The sequence below is a fragment of the Ochotona princeps genome, chromosome 8, assembly GCF_030435755.1.
Source record: "Ochotona princeps isolate mOchPri1 chromosome 8, mOchPri1.hap1, whole genome shotgun sequence".
NCBI classification, from domain to species: domain Eukaryota; kingdom Metazoa; phylum Chordata; class Mammalia; order Lagomorpha; family Ochotonidae; genus Ochotona; species Ochotona princeps.
Window position 1 is genome coordinate 64,022,868 of NC_080839.1, and position 19,325 is coordinate 64,042,192.

At 48.5% G+C, this 19,325-nt stretch overlaps 1 protein-coding gene across 1 annotated transcript in view; it reads left to right on the forward strand.

Moving 5' to 3' along the window:
* Nucleotides 1–19,162: 19,162 nt before the first annotated feature.
* CIB4 (calcium and integrin binding family member 4) overlaps nt 19,163–19,325 on the forward strand; it is a 48,817-nt gene continuing 48,654 nt past the window's right edge. The window contains exon 1 of the mRNA XM_004582658.3: nt 19,163–19,282. Coding sequence (XP_004582715.1) covers nt 19,229–19,282 — 54 coding nt within the window. The 5' untranslated portion in view covers nt 19,163–19,228. The remainder of the gene's footprint in view (nt 19,283–19,325) is intronic.

Here is a 19,325-nt window from a genome sequence, read left to right on the forward strand (position 1 = left end):
TGTTTTGTTGTCAGAATCCCTAGCTCTACTAAGCAGCCACTTTTTGAGATTGCTGGGGTTCAGCAATACGTGACTTCTCAGGGAGACACATTCAGTTCCTAACCATAGGCAATTTACAGAAGTCCAAATGAGGAATAAATGCATGTGGCACACTTGTTATCATCAGACCACAGGAATGCGCAGGGCAAGGCAGGGATGAGATCCCCTCCCCTCAACAGGATGACATTAATGAAGACAAACATGAAGGAAATAAGATTGATTATATCTAGAATTGGCAAGGATTTAGAGAAAGGATGTTGTTGGGACCAATTAAAACAGCTTTTTGGGAGAACTCCAGTAAAATGAAAATATTCTCTTTGGTTTCATCAGTTTCACTTTCATGACTTGATCCTACAGAAAAGCACAAACATACATAAACACATTAATTATAGCATTTTCTGTAACACTGATGGTTTGTAAAGCCATGTAAGTTTCCCTTGATCAGCAAACAAGTTATGGTACAGTTCCACTGTGGAATATTACACTGGTATGAAAAAGAATGAGGTAGACCTGTGATAGCAGAGAACCACACAGCATAATTAAGTAACTGGAAAGAGGGCAGGCATTGCAGTATAGTTGTTAAGCTGCCACTTGGGATACTTGTATTCCATATCGCAGCACCTGGTTTGGATCCTAAAACTCTGCTTCTAACCAGTTTCCCGGTAGTGCACTCTGGGAGGCACCAGTGATGGATGAAGTCCCTATCACCCATATGGAAGACCTGGATGGAATATTGGCCCTGACATTGGCCAGCTCTGGCCTCAAGTATTTAGGCATTTGGAGAGTAAACCTGAGAATGGAAGATTCCCCCCCTTCTCTGCATGTGTGTGTGTGTGTGTTTCTGTCTTTCAAACATAAATACTTCAAAAAACAGGAATGAGTGTGTGACACCAGGTTAAGCTGCTAAGCCACTGCTGGGATGCCTGCACCCCATATCAGAATGTCTCAGATCCATTCCTGCCTTGACTTAAACTCTAGCACCTGCTAATGCATCTGGGAATCAACAGATAATTGCCCAAGTACCTGTGTTCCTGACATTCAAGTGGGACACTGGGATGGAGTTAGCCTGACCCAGCCCAGGTTGTTGAGAACATATGGGGAGTGGGTCAACTGAAGGAAATTGTCTTGTCACTCCCTCTCTCTTTGTTACTTTACCTTTCAATTAAGCTTTTAAAATTAAGAGAAAAAAAGAGGAAATATGGAACAAGGAAGAGATGCGTATAATATTAAAGCAAAATAATAGATACAAATTCAACCAAATCAGCAATTGTATTAAGTGTAAATAATCTAAATGTTTCCAATTAAAAGGCTGGGATTGTCAGATTGGAATTTAAAAAATTTTATTTATTTTTATTGGAACGTCAGATTTATGAAGAAGGAGAGACAGAGAAAAGTCTTTCATCTGCTGGTTTACTCCCCAAGTAGCCACAATGGCTGGAGCTGAGCTGATCTGAAGCCAGGAGCCAGGAGCTTCTTACATGTGGGTACAGGACCGTCCTCTACTGATTTTTCAGGCCACAAGCAGGGAGCTGGATGGAAGTGGAATATCCAAAACTGGTGCTCGTATGGGATGCTGGTGCACGCAAGGTGAGGACTTCAGCCACTGCCATGCGGGTTCGGATTTTTCTTTTTTTTAATGAACCAACAATACATAGCTTAGGAGCAACTCGGTTTAAATACAATCATAGATAAGCTAAAAGTAAAGCATTACCTAAAAATACACACTGCATATACTAATCAAAAGAGCACTGGAGTGGCTGTATTAATACCATGCAGAGTGGTTTCAAAGTAAATAGTATTTTCCAAAGATAAAGAAAACTACTTATTCATGATGAAGGGGTCAGTTCCTCAAGCTGACATAGTAATTCTCAATGTGTATTGTGCTTCATCAGGAGGTTTCAAAACACACGGAACAGGAAGAGAACTACAGGAAAAATAGATAAACGTTCACAGTAGAGATGATAAATTCTCTTGTTCTTATTTCATAATTTTCTATTATTTTTGCATGGGAACTTTATTTATTTAAACTCTGAGTCCAGCTTATGGCCCTTTTGGAGACCAATTTTAAGTCTGTTTCCTTTGTGTGAGCTATCCCCCTGGTTAAGTCAATACAACATCGACCTTAGCATTGGACTTCCTTATCTGCTCCATAATTTTTGTATTTGAGCTCATCTTCAAGAGAATTTCTTGCAGGACTCCTGTGTGTGCCCTGTGTGTGCCATGGACCATTAAGGTCTCCTTGGGGGTCCTTCCATTCTTACTTCCTCCGACTCCTTGGGGGTTTGCTCTTTCTGATCCCCTGTGGTCCAGCCTTCTACCTCATTTCTGGTACCTAGAAATGTTTTTTCCTGAGTTTTGATCTTGGTTGTCATTTTTAAATGAACTCTAAGCCAACTTGTGACATTTTGTTATTGGGAACAGGTCTGGGGACTTCCCATGACTGATTAGATTTTATTTAGATGAGACATCTTACAGACTGTTCATGACAAAATCTTGCAGTCAACCTTCAACTGCAACCCCCTCCCCACACACACACCTGTTTCTCTTTGTCTGGAATTAGTAAGTTACTGTATAATAAGCTGGGGTTTTTTAGACTGAGAAAAAAGTGACATTTTAGGGTTACAAGTGGTGTTTGCCTTTCTGGAGGAAGACTAGAACCTGCTTGGTGGGAGATGTTGTTTGCTGTGGGATGCGCCGTTTCAGTTGCCCCCTTGAGCTACGCTAAGGTAGAGCTCCCGTGTTTCTCCGTGACCGGAAAAGCACCAATAACGCCTGTAAGGAAAGATCACCTGGCTTGAGATGTTCACGGGGAGGCCCATACCCTCCAGTGACATGCAGTTAGTGCCTTTGTTGACTTTATCTTGTGCATGAGGGTGATGTTATTTAGAGTACCCGCCCTCCTAATTTGTGATCAAACCAGGCCAGGCCAGGGATTGGCGTGTTCTTGCAGTTATTCATGCCACCCTGGTGTTGGGTGTCCATCCAAGTCGAGGAGCTTGGATGGAGAAGAATGGGCTGGAAGGTCTCCATTCTTCCTCTTGCATGGAACAGGGGGCGGGGGACAAGTTTGGGGGCTAAGCTGTACAAATGGCCCAGGCCATGCATGGACCTGGTTGTTGTTCCAGATTAAAGGGCTGCTTTAATCTGGTCTGTGCAGCCTTGGGACAATATCTGGTGGCTACTTGGATCAGCATACAGGCAAGAGGCTAACTTAGGCAGGAGGGGAGGACTTGGAAAACACATATTTCCTGTGAATGGGAGGGGAAATTACTTCCTGGGGCTGTGTTGTGGGATGTGTGAGCATGTGGTGTGAATGCAGGTGCATGAGTGTACCTGTGTGTGATTGCGAGTGTGTTTATGTGTTAGCATGTGAGTGTTTTAATGTATGTTAAGTATCGCTTTCAAAGATGTATTTATTTATTTGCAAGCCAGGGTTACAGACAGGGAAACAGAGAGATAAGCATTTTCCAACTACTGATTTGTTCCCCAGATGGCCACAACAGCCCAAGCTGAGCCAGGGTGTAGCCAATAGCTGGGACTTCTTTGGAATCTCCCACAAGACTATTGGGGCCCAGGCATTTGGGCCATCTGCTGCCTTCCCAGGCACGTTATCAGGAAGCTGGATCGAGAGTGGAACAGTTGGGGATTGAATCGATATCCACATGGGTTGCTGACGTTGCAGGGGGCAGCTTTATCTACTATGCCACAATGCCAGCCCCTATCGTGTATAAGTAGTGTGTGTGTGTGTGAGTATGAGCATGTGTGAGCAACAGTGTGAACATATATGTAGATACTGTGAGTGTGAGAGTATAAGTGTGTAGATGTTGTGTATATGTGAGTGTGTGGCTGAGTGCTCAGTGTGTGTGCATTTGTAGGTGCTATCTATGGCTGTGACTACATGTCTGTGAGAGAATGTATGGGCATGTGTGAGAGAGAGAACTGAGACTTTGGACTCCAAGAAAGGGGATATGGTTGGGATGTGGCTGCTACAGGGAGAAGACTTATCCTGAAGCACTCAGGCCTTGACAAGGACTGGAAGTTGGCTATGTAACTGTTGGTCAGGACAGTTAGAGGGTGCTCACTGGTGGCTACTCCCTGTCTCCCCTGAAGATTCCAGGACTCTTTCATTTGTCATTGGCTGTGTGTAGAGGAAGAGAAGATCTGGCCCATGCACTAGGAGGTGAGAGTGAAGGCTCTGAGTGTTGGATATGAAAAGGCTCTGGGTCTGGGGAGAGATCTGGGCAGGGAGTCAGGCCTGAGCAGGTAGTGCTGAGGGACCAGACCGTGGTTTTGTGGGCTGTGGGGAATCCCCATAGGGTTGTAAGGCACGAGATTGAAACCATTCACCTTGCATTACATAGGAGACAATCCCTGTCTATTACAGCTGCTGTCTTGTCTGCCCAGCCCCTCTTTTCCTGCTCCAGTGGAATCACAGCCCCTCCCTTCTGTGGGGCACATTTGCCATGTGGTTTGGCTACCACTGATTGCCATCTTCTCAGAAACAAGGAGTGTGCTGCTGACCAGACTAGGCCCCAGGAGCCCTGGGTCTGGCTAAGGTGCTGCTTTGAGGACAGGTTAATGCTTCAAGTTTGAACCAAGTAGCAGAGCCTGGGACTTTTTCAACAGAATTGCTAAGAAAGATTACCTTGTTTGGGGGCAAAGGAGGGGTGTGATAGGGCTACTAGTTTGGGTTCCTGGTGATCCAGAAGGTTTTCTGTCACACGGGGAAAATATTTTAGATATGGTATGAGCCAGAGTTCTGGGGAAGTGGCTGAAGGCACAGGATCCAGACATGGAAAATGCCAAGTACAAACAGCTGGAGGAGAGAGAAACTGGGAGAACCCAAGGATGGATGTTGCAGATTGACTGGAGCCAACCTTTCCTACAGCCTGCTCATCCCCAGTGAGATAATTTGTTATTTTCTTGCTTCATCTCTTTTACTGCATCTATCAAATTTTCAGGAGGGTTTGCGCTGGCAGTTGTGTGATCCCTGCAGTTTGCTTGGCCCTGGATGACTAATTATCAGGACACCTGAGATAGACCTGTGTCTAGACGCTGCCTACCCGGGGCATCCCCTCAACGTGGAGGTAGTAGCATGAGTTCCCTGGGCAAGGCCTCTTTCGGAGGCTGCAGGATAGAGAAGAGAAGGATGCATAGGCCTGAACCCTGGGAGCCAGGGAGGCCGTTGGAGGGGGACCCTGGTCATGGCCTCCATGGAGAATCTGGCATTTCTACCTTGGAGAGATCTGAGATCAATGCCTTAAGCAACCTCGGTGTCTGACTGTGCAGGAAGGCAAGGCGTGAGCCCTGGTTCACTTTCAAGGCGAGGTCAGGGCTGTCCTGAGATGCAGATGAGCGCATCCATCATCTTAATCGGCTGTGAATGAGCCCGTTCATAATTTAAGCAAGGCTTGAAAATAGCAAGGAAGAGTGGGCAGCAGTAACAGAGTCAGCCTCCTCCCTGGCTGGGCTGAGGTGGTGTGTGCATACACATGCACCATGCGTGTATGTGCAGCTGGAACAGTGTGTCACTCCCTTGCTGATCCTGTAAGGCTGTCTGTAATGGTCTAGGAGAAGGAGGCCTGAGAACCCGCTTAGACTGGGCAAACCTGGATTCTGAGCCAGGGGAACCTCTTTATCTTTCTTCATCCTGTTCACTTAGCCAGTTACAGCGAAGTTAAGCCCCAGAGCCTGTCATTTGAGTGTTCCCAGATCTGTTGGCTTTGTGGGGCCATTTTGCCTTTTCATATCCAACACAGAAAGAATGGGACTCTCAACCCTCAGTTAAATGAGACCCAGGGTTTCCTGCAAAGCTCAGGGTGTGTCCCTCCTTATTCTGCCAGCCTGTTATTATTGAATTCCCTCCCTGCTTCTCATCGTCCTCCCTCCCTGCCTTCTTTCCATCCTTCCCTCCCAAGGCTCTTTTTTTTTTTTTGTCCTATCTTGGTTCAAGGTGAACATGAAACATGCATCTTTTTCTTCAGTTTCCCCAAAGCTGCCATGGCACACAGCATATGCAACCTAATTTCCCTGCATGTGATTGGGAGAGCTGTGTTACATAGAAAACACTAACTTGAACATCGGTTATTCTTCTGGCCGTATCCCCACTCCCCTACCTCCCTAGCCATCTCATCTTCCTCCCACCCCCAACTTACTGCTTCCTGCACAGCCAGTCTCCCAGCCCCTTTTCATTTCTCCTGTGGGGAGAGGAGGGCTTCATAGCACTCCCCCCCAACCCGCCAACCCACTGCTCCAGGCTATGTCTGAAGCAATCTCTGACCTTTTTCCTTGAACACATCAAATTCTGAGTCCTTATTCCTTCCCATGCCAGTCTCCAGACAGGAAGAGATCTACCTTGTCTTTGATGCTCATGATACCACCCCCTTGGGAAGCAGAAGGAGCAAGAATAGTTATTGGTTGTGTAGACAGCAGCGTTTCCATTCCTGCTGCTCAGGTTGAGTCTAAAGGCCAGAGATGTCACCCTCAGAACCACCTGCCTACCTGGTACCATCTTGCTACCCCAGGATGTAAGCATCCCTGGCTCCTCAGCACCTGCCGAGCACAAAGGCACCTTCTTAAAGTAGTCCCAGGCCTGATTCCCCAATTCTCTTTGCCTCCAGGACTGGATGAGCAGCCTCTAGGTGTATGAAGCCACAGGAAGACCCCACTTTTCCCTCCTCCAGCAATGTCTGCTGGCTGCTGCAGGGGGCAGAGAGAGGAGTCAATCTTGCATGCAGTTGAGGGTCTCACAATATGACAGTAAATGGCCTTCCCTGTCCACTCAAAAGCTGAACCTGGGCTCAGGAAGTAAAACGAAAGTGAGACTTGCAAGACTTTATTATTGGTGTTGCAATATCTGGTGTCTGATATAAATTGTTTGGTGTATCAAACAACTTATATCCTAGTACGCAAGTCCCTCCCTTGGTTGCTTGTTGGCTGAGTACTGATCTTTCCCTGTATAATCTTTCCCTGGATATCACCTAAGTTACAGTTATCTTTTCACCTTCTTTCTTGGGTTCAGTTACCTTTTATGGGTTGTTGGATATGTAACCTCCTGTTTGCCTACTGTATTTTGCTCCATCTATAAGACAGCTCAAAGTAATTTTCCATTCCGTGTTGGAACTGGACCACCAGACATTTTCTAACAATGTGCAATTCAGACCCAGGGTCCATGGCTCTGGCCAGCCCCTAGCACTCGACTTGGGAGAAGTATTTGAGAAATGTGCCCTGGCTAATCCTTAACTCCACTGTGTGCTGAGTCCTAGAGGGGAGTCAGGTTAGAATTTGGCCTCCCAAGTATTGCATCAAGGGTGCACCTGGGTCCTCTGAGCTTTTCAGGCTGGTCAGGCAGCCTGGAGAGGAGCAATGAGGTTTGCCCTGAGAGTCAAGACTCAGGCCCAGGCCAAGTCTGCTCCCAAGTCACATGAAGCCAGGAACAGACACTTTCCTGGATGTAAGTGCAGTAAAAGCCACGAAGGAGGCTTTCAGTAGGGGCCTGATTTGATCTAATCTGCATGTTTAAAGGCTTGCACTGCCTCTGTGAGGAGGGACAATATGCTAGAAGGAGGATACAGCAGAGTTTGAAACCCAATGGGGAGACCAGTACAGGTGTTCAGAAGAGAGAAGAAAGTGCTCGGGACCAGAATTAAGCAGTGGGGATGGAGAAGTAGGAATGGACTCAAGATCTGCTTTAGGGGTTGGATGTTTATTCTGTTTTGGACAACCACAACCTATAAGCAATGACCTAGGTTCAAGACCCAGCTGTGCTTCTAATTTATGTTTCTGGCTAATGTAGGTCCTGGGACACAGCAGATGAGGGTTCAAGGACTTCGGTTCCTGTCACCCATGTATAAGACCAGGATGGAGTTCCTGTCTCCTGGCTTTGACCTGATCCCTGGCTGTTTCAGGCATTTGGGGAATGAACCAGTGGGCGGCTTCATGTCTTCCTCCCAGTGACTCCAGGAAGGGAGGAGCAGAAAGCATGATGCCAATGGTAATGGTGGGACAGGAAAGCTTGGCTTCCTCTCAGATTCAGTGTCACAGTAGAGCACCCCAAAAGACCCCAGCCTCTGAGCCCTCAGGCCCCTGACTTGCTGCCATGTCCTGTAGCAGTGAGGTCAGTGGATGAGCCCGCTCTTCTAGAGGTGTTTCACACTCTAGGGGTAGTTCCACGGGTCACGCCTGGCAGGCGAGTCACACTCCAGAGAAACAGAGATAGAGGCAGGATCCTGTGAAGCAGGGGAAGAAGGAAGACAGCAAATAGGCCAGTGGTGGCGGGGGGAGGGCAGACTGTGTGCTGCCTCACATGTAAATCCTGCCCGGTGGTTGCCAGGAAGGGAGGCTGGCTGATGGAAAGCATGCGTCTCCGGTAAGTGGGGAGGCGAGCCCTGCTTTGTGTGCGGTGTGTTAGGGACGTTGCCCTTGTCCTCCTGTGCAATGGAAAAAAGCTCCTGTTTGAAAGAATACAAAGGGAAGAGGCACTCGGAGACAAACCACATTTCTCAATTAAGTAGTTTACAAGGTCAGTAAAGGAAGGACAAAAGAAAGCAGCCGGAAAAGGCCTTGCTCAGGAACAGAATTTGCTTAAAAGTTCAATGTCACAGTCCCAAACTGTGACATGGTAGATTATGTGGTTGAAAAAATTTATCACAGAAAAAGTGGTGCAGGGATTGCATTTTTGTTGTTGTTGTTGTTTGGAAAGAAGAGTTGATTTTTTTTTAATTCGAGCCATTATTTTCTCCTTTTCTCTCGTTGATGCAGAAGCAAACTAAAACCAGAGGTGCAGCACAACTTCTGTTCACGTGTAATCTGCAGAGTGGGGCTCTCATTTCCTTCCTTCTTTCTTTCCTTCCTTCTTTCTTTCCTTTTTTCCTTCCTCTTTCTTTCCTTCTTTCCTTCCTCTTTCTTTCTTAAATGTTCTTATTAATTTATTTGAAAGGAGAGGAGACACAAGCAGATCTCTTTTGGTTCATTCCCAAATATCAGCAACAGGCAGATATGGGCTGGGCTAAAGCCAGGAGCCAGGAGCTCCATCCTCATCTATGTAGGTGGCTGGTGCTTCCTTCTGCTTCCTCCCAGTCTGCTCATTAGCAGGAAGTGTGAATCAGAAGTGGAGCTGTGATTCACACTCAGGCACACCAACAGGTAAGGCAGGTATCTCAAGAGCAACACCTCCACCACCATGCCAAACACTTGCCCTGAAATTCTCATGTCCCCTATCCAACCTTCAGGTTCCAACATGATGTGGTTCCAACGGCCCTTGCTTGCCTGAATGTTCCTCTCCCTGAATGTGGCTGTCAGTCCTTGCTTCTTGGGTGAGAAGGGGATGCCCTTTTCTTCCTGGCTGTTGGAAACATGTTAGCCATTCTTGAAGGGTATACACTGCCCTTGCCTTTGTAATGTCCATTTGGTTCCTCTGCATGGGTTGTAGCTCTTTGGTGCAGTTCTCCATCTTGACAGCTATTTTGGAGTCTGTATCAGACAACCAAGATGTGGATCACCTGCAGGGCTGTTTCTATTATGGAGATGCTTTTTGGCTCTGACTGATATTCCTTTTCATCATAGAGGATTTATTTTTTGCTTTCCGGAAGGCAGTTAGCAGAGCGGAAGGTCATTCCAATCCAGTCTGGGATTGAGCTCGTTGAGAGCTGGCTGTCAGATGTTCTGAGGCTGCTCCGGCTGCCCCTTGCCCCATCATCTCTTGATGTGTTCACTACTCCCGGCGTGGCACCAAAGACCTGGGCTAGTCTTCTAGGGTGTGTCCTCCTCAGTAGAACTTTAATTCCAAGTTTGTTGCCTGCAAGTCTCTTAGCTGAGCTTCACTGCTTGTGGTAGGAATGGGAGGCAGGAACTCTACCTGTAAATCTGTTAATCCTATGAAGAGATAGGGTTATGAACACTGGGACCATTGGCAGCACATTTATCAACCCTGAGACATGGGCTCTCCACTCCTGTTGCCTTGGAATTTAAACTCCAGATGCGTCTCCCAGCCCCAAGAAACTGCCAAACCTTTCAGCTCAAGTTTTTAGCTCCTCTGTTTTCTCCCTGGTATCTAGCCACATGGCCTTGAGCTGTTCAGGGAGCAGCAGGTGCTGCAAGAGGAGGGGTAGCAGCTGGTCACCTGGCTGTGTATCCCCTCTCCGAGGAATAGCCTACGTGTGTGTTTTGTCTGGCTCGTTTGCAGAGGCAGTTATGATGTTCCCATAAGTGAAATCCTCAATCTGCTCCATAGAATACCCTGGTGGGGGGTAGGGCCGTCATGCTCTGTCCCTACTGTGGTCCCTGGCTGATCTTTAAGTATCACCCATGTCTGGATGCTTCCACATGTCTGTCAGAGTCCAGTGCTCTGTCTTGTGCTTTTGGTCCCACATGTCCTACTGTCCCTCTCACCCCCATGTAGCTGTCCTATAAATACCTCAAGCTCAAAGAGTGCTTTTCTGCCTAGGTCGCTGCCTCCTCCACTCCCCTGCTACGCTGAGGTTGGGATGGTGAGGCTTGTCATGCTCAGGTTTGGGAGGAGGGGTAGGATTTGGCTTCCTGTGCACCCCAGTTCAGCCTCCCAGCACGGCTGACCCACCCCAGAGCGTCCCATGAAGTCATGCTGCTCTGTCTCCTGGCAGCATGTCTCTGGGGTTGCTCAGTAGTCTCCTCACAGTTCAAACAGCCCACGCCACGCTGGCCCCCAGCCAACACCTTACCCTCTCTGAAGTGTGATCCCTTGAAAACCAAAATCTGGTGATGTAATTTCTGGGCACAGCCCCCTCTGTGACTGTGTACTGCTTGGAGCAGAAAGCTTGAAGAGGATCGTGTCTTTCTTGGCTCTTGCCCTTGGCCCTCACTCCAGCCCTTGCCTTGACTGTCCCTCCCCCCGGGCAGATCTTTCCCTCCAGATCTGCCTTTCCTCTGCCCGTCCTTTGGTCCCCCACCCCACCGTAGTCACCTGCTGCTCTCAGTTCCCCAGCTCTGGTCACAGCTCTTGACATAACCGCAGTTATAAGGCCTCCAGTCTCTTTGAGGATGGGCACTTGGTGTATCCCCTAGCACTAGCAAAGTGCCTTGGAAATCTCAAGATTGATGACCTTTCAGAAAAACTTTATTTATGTATTTATTTATTTGAAAGGCAGAGCAGAGAGAGAGAGAGAGAGAGAGAGAGAGAGAGAGAGGGAGAGAGAGGGAGAGGTGTTTCATCTGCTGGTTCACCCCTGCAAATATCCACAACAGCTAGGGTAGGGCCAGGCTGAAGCCAGGAGCCAGAAACTGCATCCAGGTCCCCCACATGAAAGGCCAGAACCTAAGTGCTTGGGTCATCACCTGCTTATCCCCCAGCAGGGAGCTGGATTGTAGACCAGCCAGGACTTGAACCAGGCTCTCTGATAGGGAATGCAGTCACCCCCCACTGTGGCTTAACTCACTGTGCTACAGCACAAGTTCCATACCTAACTTATCAAATAAGAAATAAGGACAGTGACAAGAAAGAAAGAAAGAAAGAAAGAAAGAAAGAAAGAAAGAAAGAAAGAAAGAAAGAAAGAAAGAAAGAGAGTGACGGCTACCATTACTGTCTCCCTGGCTCAGCCACCAGCACACTGTTGGGAGACAGCACCAGCCAAGGAACCCACAGCTCTGGGTTCCATCCCTGGGCCTGGCTCAAAGTCAGGGCTAACGGCATTTCTGTAATACTTCCCAGTTTACGAGGCATTTCCGCAGATAGGATCTCCTCAGCCTGGCCCTAAGGCCTCCAGCAAGCTGCTTTTAGAGGCCAGTGGGGAGAGAGCAGGCAGGGGGCAAGGTTCCCAGGCCAGCTCTGCCACTACCTTCCCATGGCCTCCGGCTGTGCCTCTGTGGGGAGGAAGGGACAGCAAGAGTGTCATTAAGATTTGCCTGTGAGAATTCACTTACAATTCTTTTTCACTTTAATGAACATCTAATGGTGCATCTTTATTGTGGTGTCTTTCAATGCATATGTGCAAAGTGTGACGACCCAATGAGGGTGACTGACACATTTGTTTCTTCACGTTGGAAAAAACAAAAGCTCCAGAACCCTTTTCAAAAGTAAAGATTCAGGATAACTCAAATTAGAAGGCAAGGTTTTGAGGTTCCCCTTTGTGCCAAACAGCTGATCTCCACTTCTAGCATGTTCAGCAGACTAGGGTTGCCCAAGGATCCCTAGCAGTGCCAGGTGACATGGTGTGTGTTCCTGGGAAGCAGCCCCTGAAACCAGGGCTTCTTGGGTAGGTAGTTTGAGAGCTGAACCCAGGGTGCAAAAGCGAGGGACTGGACAAAGGCAAGAAGTCCAGCTGGACACCAGGCCACCTGTGTCTCTGAGATCCTCCAAGAGTTATCTCCTGGAAGTAGGGGTAAGGGGTGCATTCCTCCAGCAGCTCCTGCCCCCTCAGAGAAGGTCAGCCTAGGAGTGTTGCTGCACTTCTGGGCTCTGCTTGCGGTGGGCTGAGAGTCATGTAGACAAGTATTGGGGCAGGAAATGAAGACATGAGTCTCCAAGTTACACCCGAGTGACAGAAGATGGACTGAGCACACGTGAGCCTGTCCACGTGCCTGCGCCTCCAGCCAGGGAGTGACATGGGCCACCGGGGGCTTTGAGATAGGCTGGGAAAGGGCAGGGTCACGGCTGGCTGCCCAGCACCGGGGACCCAGTGCTGTGATCTCTGAATGTCAAGGCCTCTCAGTGTCCTTCTTAGGGAGTGTTCTGGAGTCTAGGGGTGGGGGCTGGGGGAGGGACTGGAGCTAGGAGACAGTGAAGGCTTGGGAAATGCAGCTGTCATCTCACTGGGCAGCCCCTAAGTGCCTGTAGGACAGAGGGATGCTGAGGTGGCGGTGACTGGCTGAGGTGGTTATTCCCCGGCGCTGGCACTGGTTACACCCAGAGCAGGAAGACCCCCCACTAGCCCTCTCTGTCCCCCTGCCCACATCTGTCCTCCTTTTATGCCCTATAGATGCTACCTCCTCCCTCAGCCTCTCCTTCTGATTCTCGAGTTTGTTAATATAAGAAAAACACAGACTGTTCCAGCTGTGCTAAGTCTCCTGTGTCTCCTGTCCTCAAGCCATGTGAATGGGCAACTAAAGAAAACCATGTGAGAAGGTAGAAAAGGAACACAGAGATTTCGGTCTCAACACTTTGCCTGTCTGCGTACACGTACGTCTGCCTGGCCTACTGGGCTGGCCGGGGTAGGGGACAGGTGTTGACCCTGGGGTCTCTGTGACCCTTGGGAAAGTGCTTTAGTGATTCCTCATCCCCGCCAGGACATGGCCAGGCCACCAAGCTCTCACAGGCCCTATTCCCTCTCACTACAGGAGCTTCCAGGGTTCTTGCCTGTTGCCATCAGGCCTGATGAGTCAGGAACCCGGCCTGAGGCATTCCTCTCCAGACCTGCATGGCACCAGGAAAGGCTGAGAGTGAAAGGCAGGCTCCCCAAGATGTGCAAACTGGGAGCTCAGGGGAGCATGGTCCAGTGCCAGGGTCTCAGTGCCCAGGGCTGCATCAAGCAGCTTGGCCCTGGCATGGTGAGCCCACAGTGAGCAGTCTTGCACTGCCTACTTCCGCATCCCTTGGTAGGCCCCACTGACCAGGCCAGCCCACATTCTTTTTCTCCCTGTCTGACCTGGAGGTTCCTAAAGAAATCTGGATATGCCACTAGGCCTGCTTCTTGCCACACCAAAGGAATTTAGAAAATCCTTTCTACAGACAAAGCATAGCTTTCGGCTGCTGGGAACTCAAACAAAAGTCTACTTGATGTGCGGGAGGGCCAGGCAGTGACTTGCTAGGGCAGGATCTGCCCCCTGGCCCTGGTGTGGGGAGACTTTGGTGGGTGGAGCCCCTAGGCTATGGGACTGACCACAGAGATCTGCATTCTGTCCTCAACACATTCCTTTAATGATAGCCACAGCAAACCTACTACATGCCAGGCACCAAGTTAGGATTTCAACACCCTTCGAAATTCTTCAAAAATACTACTGACATACCATACAATTCTACAATTCATTCCTTAGGGGAAAAAAAATCCACATATTTGTTTGTTTGAAAGGCAAAGGGAGAGGGAGTAAAATAGGTCTTCTCATTTGCTGGTTTAATCCTCAAATGAGCACAATAGCTGAGACTGGGCCAGACCTAAGCCAGAAGCCTGGAGCATCTTATGAGTCGCCAACGTGGGTGGCAGAGGCCCAAGCGCTTAAGCCATCCTCTGCTGTTCTCCTGGGCACATCAGTAGGGAGTTAGATTGGAAAAAGAGCATCTGGGACTTGAACTGGCATTCTGATGTAGGGTGCCAGTACCACAAGCAGTGGCTCAACCTGCCATGGCCTGTAACTCCCTCTTCTAAAGAGCCTAACTCCGTGGTTCCCAGGCACACAGAGCTGCACTGCCATTACTACTGTCTGAGTTTGCCTGTTTTGTACATTTCATGAAAAATGGAAATTTAAAGGCTAAAAACCATAGATAGAAACTTGACTCTCACTCTCAGATCATCAAATTCAGGACCATTTGACAAGTGGTGGGACCAGTCATTCACTCTCTCCTTGAAGAACTGAGTATCCTGGGCAGTTAACCACGTTTATGTGCTCTTTTTTTGTTGTTTTTTAAATGTTACTAAGTGAAGGAAAACAGGTGCCTTTTAGAGATTTTCCAAATGAAGAACCAGAAAGGAGTTGGCTGTCCCCTGCAAAGTTCTCCCATAGGTGCCCTTGTAAGGGGAGGGGCGGGGAGGGGCAGGAGCTATGCCTTGGTGGAGAAAGTCTCTCTGGGGAAAATTCCCCAGAACTTTGTGCTAGAGCCTGGGCTGAACTCCTCAAAGTTTTTCCTATTGAGCAGGTAGATTGCTTTCAGCCTTCCAGGAAGTCAAAAACAAAATGTCATGGGCATCCCCGTAAAAGCTGCTACTGTGACCTTCGCTCTTCTGTCCTCTTTTGCTTAGCTTGAACCTGGTTCCTCTCAAGGCAGTCATTTCTGTCATTGTGGTCTCTGGGACCTCACAGGGGAGGCCGAGTTTCAGCTGCTATAAAAAAATCTTTGAAGAAATGTTTCATGGACCTGGCTCAATGGCCTAGTGGCTGAAGTGCTCACCTTGCACATGCTGGGACCCCTTTTGGGCACTGGTTCATGTCCCGACAGCTCCACTTCCCATCCAGCTCCCTTCTTGTGGCCTGGGAAAGTGGTTGAGGACGGTCCAAAGTCTTGGGACCCTGTACCCTCTTGGAAGACCTGGAAGAAGCTCCTGACTCCTGGCTTTGGATCAGCTCAGCTCCAGCCATTGCAGCCACTTGGGGAATGAACCAGCAGACAGCTCTTTCTCTCTGTCTTTCGTTTTCTCTGTAAATTTGACTTTCCAAGAAAAAAGAATCTTAATAAATGTTTCATAATTTCGTTTTAAAGACACAAACCAGCACCCATATGAGATTCCTGTGCCATAGGTTGGGGGTTAGCTTGCTGGGCCAGCTCCATGTTCCTCTCTCTCTTTTAAAATTTATTTTATTTTTAATCTTAATTTTATTTTTAATATTGTTTACATAGCTGAAAGTCCTATCCCTTTTTAATGACCATCCCTGTGAGCAAGATGGAGCATTTCTTGCTTTTGATTTACATCTCCCTGATTGCCAGTAACACTGAGCGTGTTCACTGAACATTCGCATATCTTCTTTGCAGAATTGTCTGTTCAAATAGTTTGCCCATTTTTTTATTGGCCCTTTATATGGTGGAGCTGGAAGAGTTCTTTGCATATTTTAAATACAAGTTCTTTTTCCATGTCTCCTGAATTTTAAAAGACATCTAGGCCAGGCAGTGATTGCGATGGTTAAAACTGCCTGTGGAGTTCATTTTGCAAGGTGACAAGGACTGTTTTCCACCCCACATGGAGGGCTGGTGCATGAGCAGAACCTTTTTAGGGAGAAGGATGTAGGATGGTCCCTCTCTGGAATCTGCTCTCTGCTCGGTGACACCTCTTCCACCAACCCTGCTGAGCTGGGGACCTCAGGAGCTGGGGAGATGAGAAGGGCTCCAGTTGGTTCCAGTTGGTTAGTGCACCAGAATGACATGGGGAGGGGTGCTTTTCTTAGGCAAATGAGATGGGACATTAAAAAAAAAAAAAACGTGATGGAATTGTAAAGGGACTATGAAAATGGAAGGTTCTCCTTGCTCCTATTGCTACCAGTAGGAGCCAATTAAAATTCTGTCTAGGATGTCGCCCAGCTTGGGGGTCAGGTACTAAGCTGGGGATTGAAAGCTGAGGCTGGTGTGTGTGTGTGTGTGTGTGTGTGTGTGTGTGTGTGTGTGTGTATGAGGGAGAAACAGAGAGAGACAGAGAGAAAAAAAGGAAGACATGATTTCTAGCACATTTCCTTACCATCTATATAATCATTTACTTCTTCTCTTTAAGTGAGTTCCTCTTTATCAACGTGTGTTGATAAAGGAAACTTCACATCCCAGGCATGAAGGACAAGCCTGCATCATTTTCAGAATGGAAGATGCCACACCAAACAGAACAGAAACTTAGCCATGCTCCTGAGTGCAAGCTGGCATCCATGGCCTCAGGATACCTGGCTCCCTGCTCTGCACCTCTTGTCTCTGTTCCTGGGCACCTCCTTGGAAAGGCAACAAATCAGGAGCTCCAGTCTCTATGGTGCTCCCACTGTGGCTGAGGGATGTGGGCTCCCGGGGGCTCCTCTGGCTCTGCATGGACTGTCCTAATCGCCTGTCTTGCTTCTGCTTGGCTCAGGAAACAAGGAGGGCTTAGCCAGCAGCTGCAGGGGCTGCAGAGGAGCCTCTAGCTGTGCTCTCTGTTCCCCGGTGAGCAAGTGGAAGCAGATGTTCCAGCACAGCAAGCAGTGGCACACTGCCACCTGTACCTCATGTCATCAGGAGGGCACAGGAGGCTGCAGGGTGAGCCTACAGGTCTCTTACCTCTCCTAGGCTTCCAAACACTTTGGCTGGCTTCTTTCTCTGCCTCTGAACTAAATAACACAACCTTTTAAAAAAATTATTGACTTTGAGGGGTGGGGGGCCAGCATTGTGGCATAATGAGTTAAACTACTGCCTTGTGGTACAAAGGCATCAAATCTGTGCTCAGTAATCAATTTGAGTCCCCACTGCTCCCACTTCCAATCCAGCTCCCCACTAAAGTGCCTGGGGAAGCAGCATAAGATGGCCCAAATGCTTGGGCCACTTCACTCAAGTGGAAGACCAGGAAGAATCTTCTAGCTTCTGGCTTGGCTACAGCTGTTTGGGGAGTGAACCATTGGATATAAAATCTCTCTATATATATAACTCTGTCTTTCAAACAAATAAGCCAACTTTAAAACAAATGACTGACTGCCTGCTTCAGAGTTTCTCTTTCTCCTGACCCAGCTTAAACAACAGTATCAATTTCCCTTTATTGAGAATGCAGTATGGCACCTGGCCAGACAAGAAACTTTACACATGTCACTGTTTCAAACCTTTGTTAGGGATTTACTAATCCCAGGGGGTGCAGGGGCCCAAGCACTTGGGCCATTCTCCACTGCTTTCCTAGGCTCATTAGCAGGAAACTGGATGGAAAGTGGAGCAGCCAAGACTCAAACCGACACCTGAAAGGGATGCCAGCATCACAGAGAACTTTATCCACTACACTACAAGTCCTCAAACCTGCGCTCCTAATCGTCATGTTCCAACAGCCACTTGGTGTCCCACCTGCAAGAGGATGTACTGTCCGGCAGCTCCTGCCCTTCTGTTTTGTGCTGTTACCTCCCAGATGCAGTGAGTGTGTGTCTCATGTGCGTGTTGGAGTGAGGCGCATGCTGGACAGAAGGAGCAGGCTGAGACTACACTGCAATATCTACTTCTCTGCCCAGGACTATGCTGCATCTCGGGCCTGTCAGGTCAGTGAAGCCGTGGGGGCAGTGGGCGAAGAACCAGCAGCAAGCAGCTGCAGTCTTGGAGACTTCCCATTATCTCTCCAGGAGGCCCTGGACTGTTTCCATGGTAGAGAGTGTGGGAGGACAGGCCTTTCACTCAGGAGCAAGCACCTGCCCCTCCCGGGTGGGGGGACAGCCCCTCTGGGCCTGTGACACCTGCTCAGGGTTGAACATCTCTGTCTCCTCACATGCACTCTGCCTGCTCCACTCTACTCACTGTCCCCACTGAGGCAATGGGATGTCTTTCCTGTGCTTTGGGCACTTCCTATGCACCAGTCACTGTAGCAAGGGGTTTCCAAAAATTCATGGAAAATGAAAAAAGCTGTATATGAAATTTCTTTTCTTTCCACACAAAAAGGCATATTTTAATCTCATATGTCTTTTTTTTTTAAATCAAGATTTATTTTATTTATTGGAAAGTCAGAGAGGGAAAGCCAGAGAGAAATTTTTCATCTGTTGGTTCCCTGGCCTCAATGGCCAGTTCAATGGTCTCAATGACCGGGTCTGGGCTAGACTGAAGCCAAGAGCTACTTCTGGGTCTCCCACATGAACATGGGTGCCTGAGCATGGGACCATCTTCTACACCACAGTTCTGGCCCCAGTCTTACCTTCTATGAACTTTCTGAAGTGTCCACTTGGTTTTTAAAGACTAATTTTTATTTATTAAAAAGACAGAGGATCTTCTGTCTGCTGGTTTACTCCCCAGATGACTGCAGCAGCTGGGGTTGGGCCAAACAGAAGCCAGGAGCCAGGAACTTCATCCAGGTCTCCCAACTGGGCACAGGAGCCCAAAGATTTGAACTATCTTCCTTTGCTTTCCAACTGCATTACTAGGGAGCTGGTTCAGGAGCAGTCAGGACTTGAACTGGTGCCCAAATGGGATGCTGGTGCCACAGGCAGCAACTTTATACACTATGCCACAGAGCCAGCCCCTATTAACACCGTGAATCTCCACAACCATCCATGGCTATCACCCTCAACTTACAGATGAAGGGACCAAGACAGAGGTTGAATAGCTTGCCCCAGGCCACCTGGTCTCAGCTTTGGCCCGAGCCAGTGTGTCAGCCGAGTCTCCCACAGGGCTCTCAGCCCTCCCGTGGGGCTGCCTTTCTGGGTATTGTTCCAGGAATGATGTCTCTGACCCTGGACAGCCACAACAGCCTATTTCTTTGCCAACTCGGGGGCTTGGGTAGAATGGGCAGAAGATAGAATGTAGGTTACCATGACAACCGGATCAGCAGGTACACCCTTGGGCTGAGGTTCACCTGCTGGTAGAGAGGAGGGTGAGGGAGGCATGGGGCAGTGTCTGAGGTACCAGATGCACTGGGAGGATCTGGAAGAGTACCAGGTGGGTAGAGGACACTGGTGATTCTGGGCACAGGTGGGGTGAA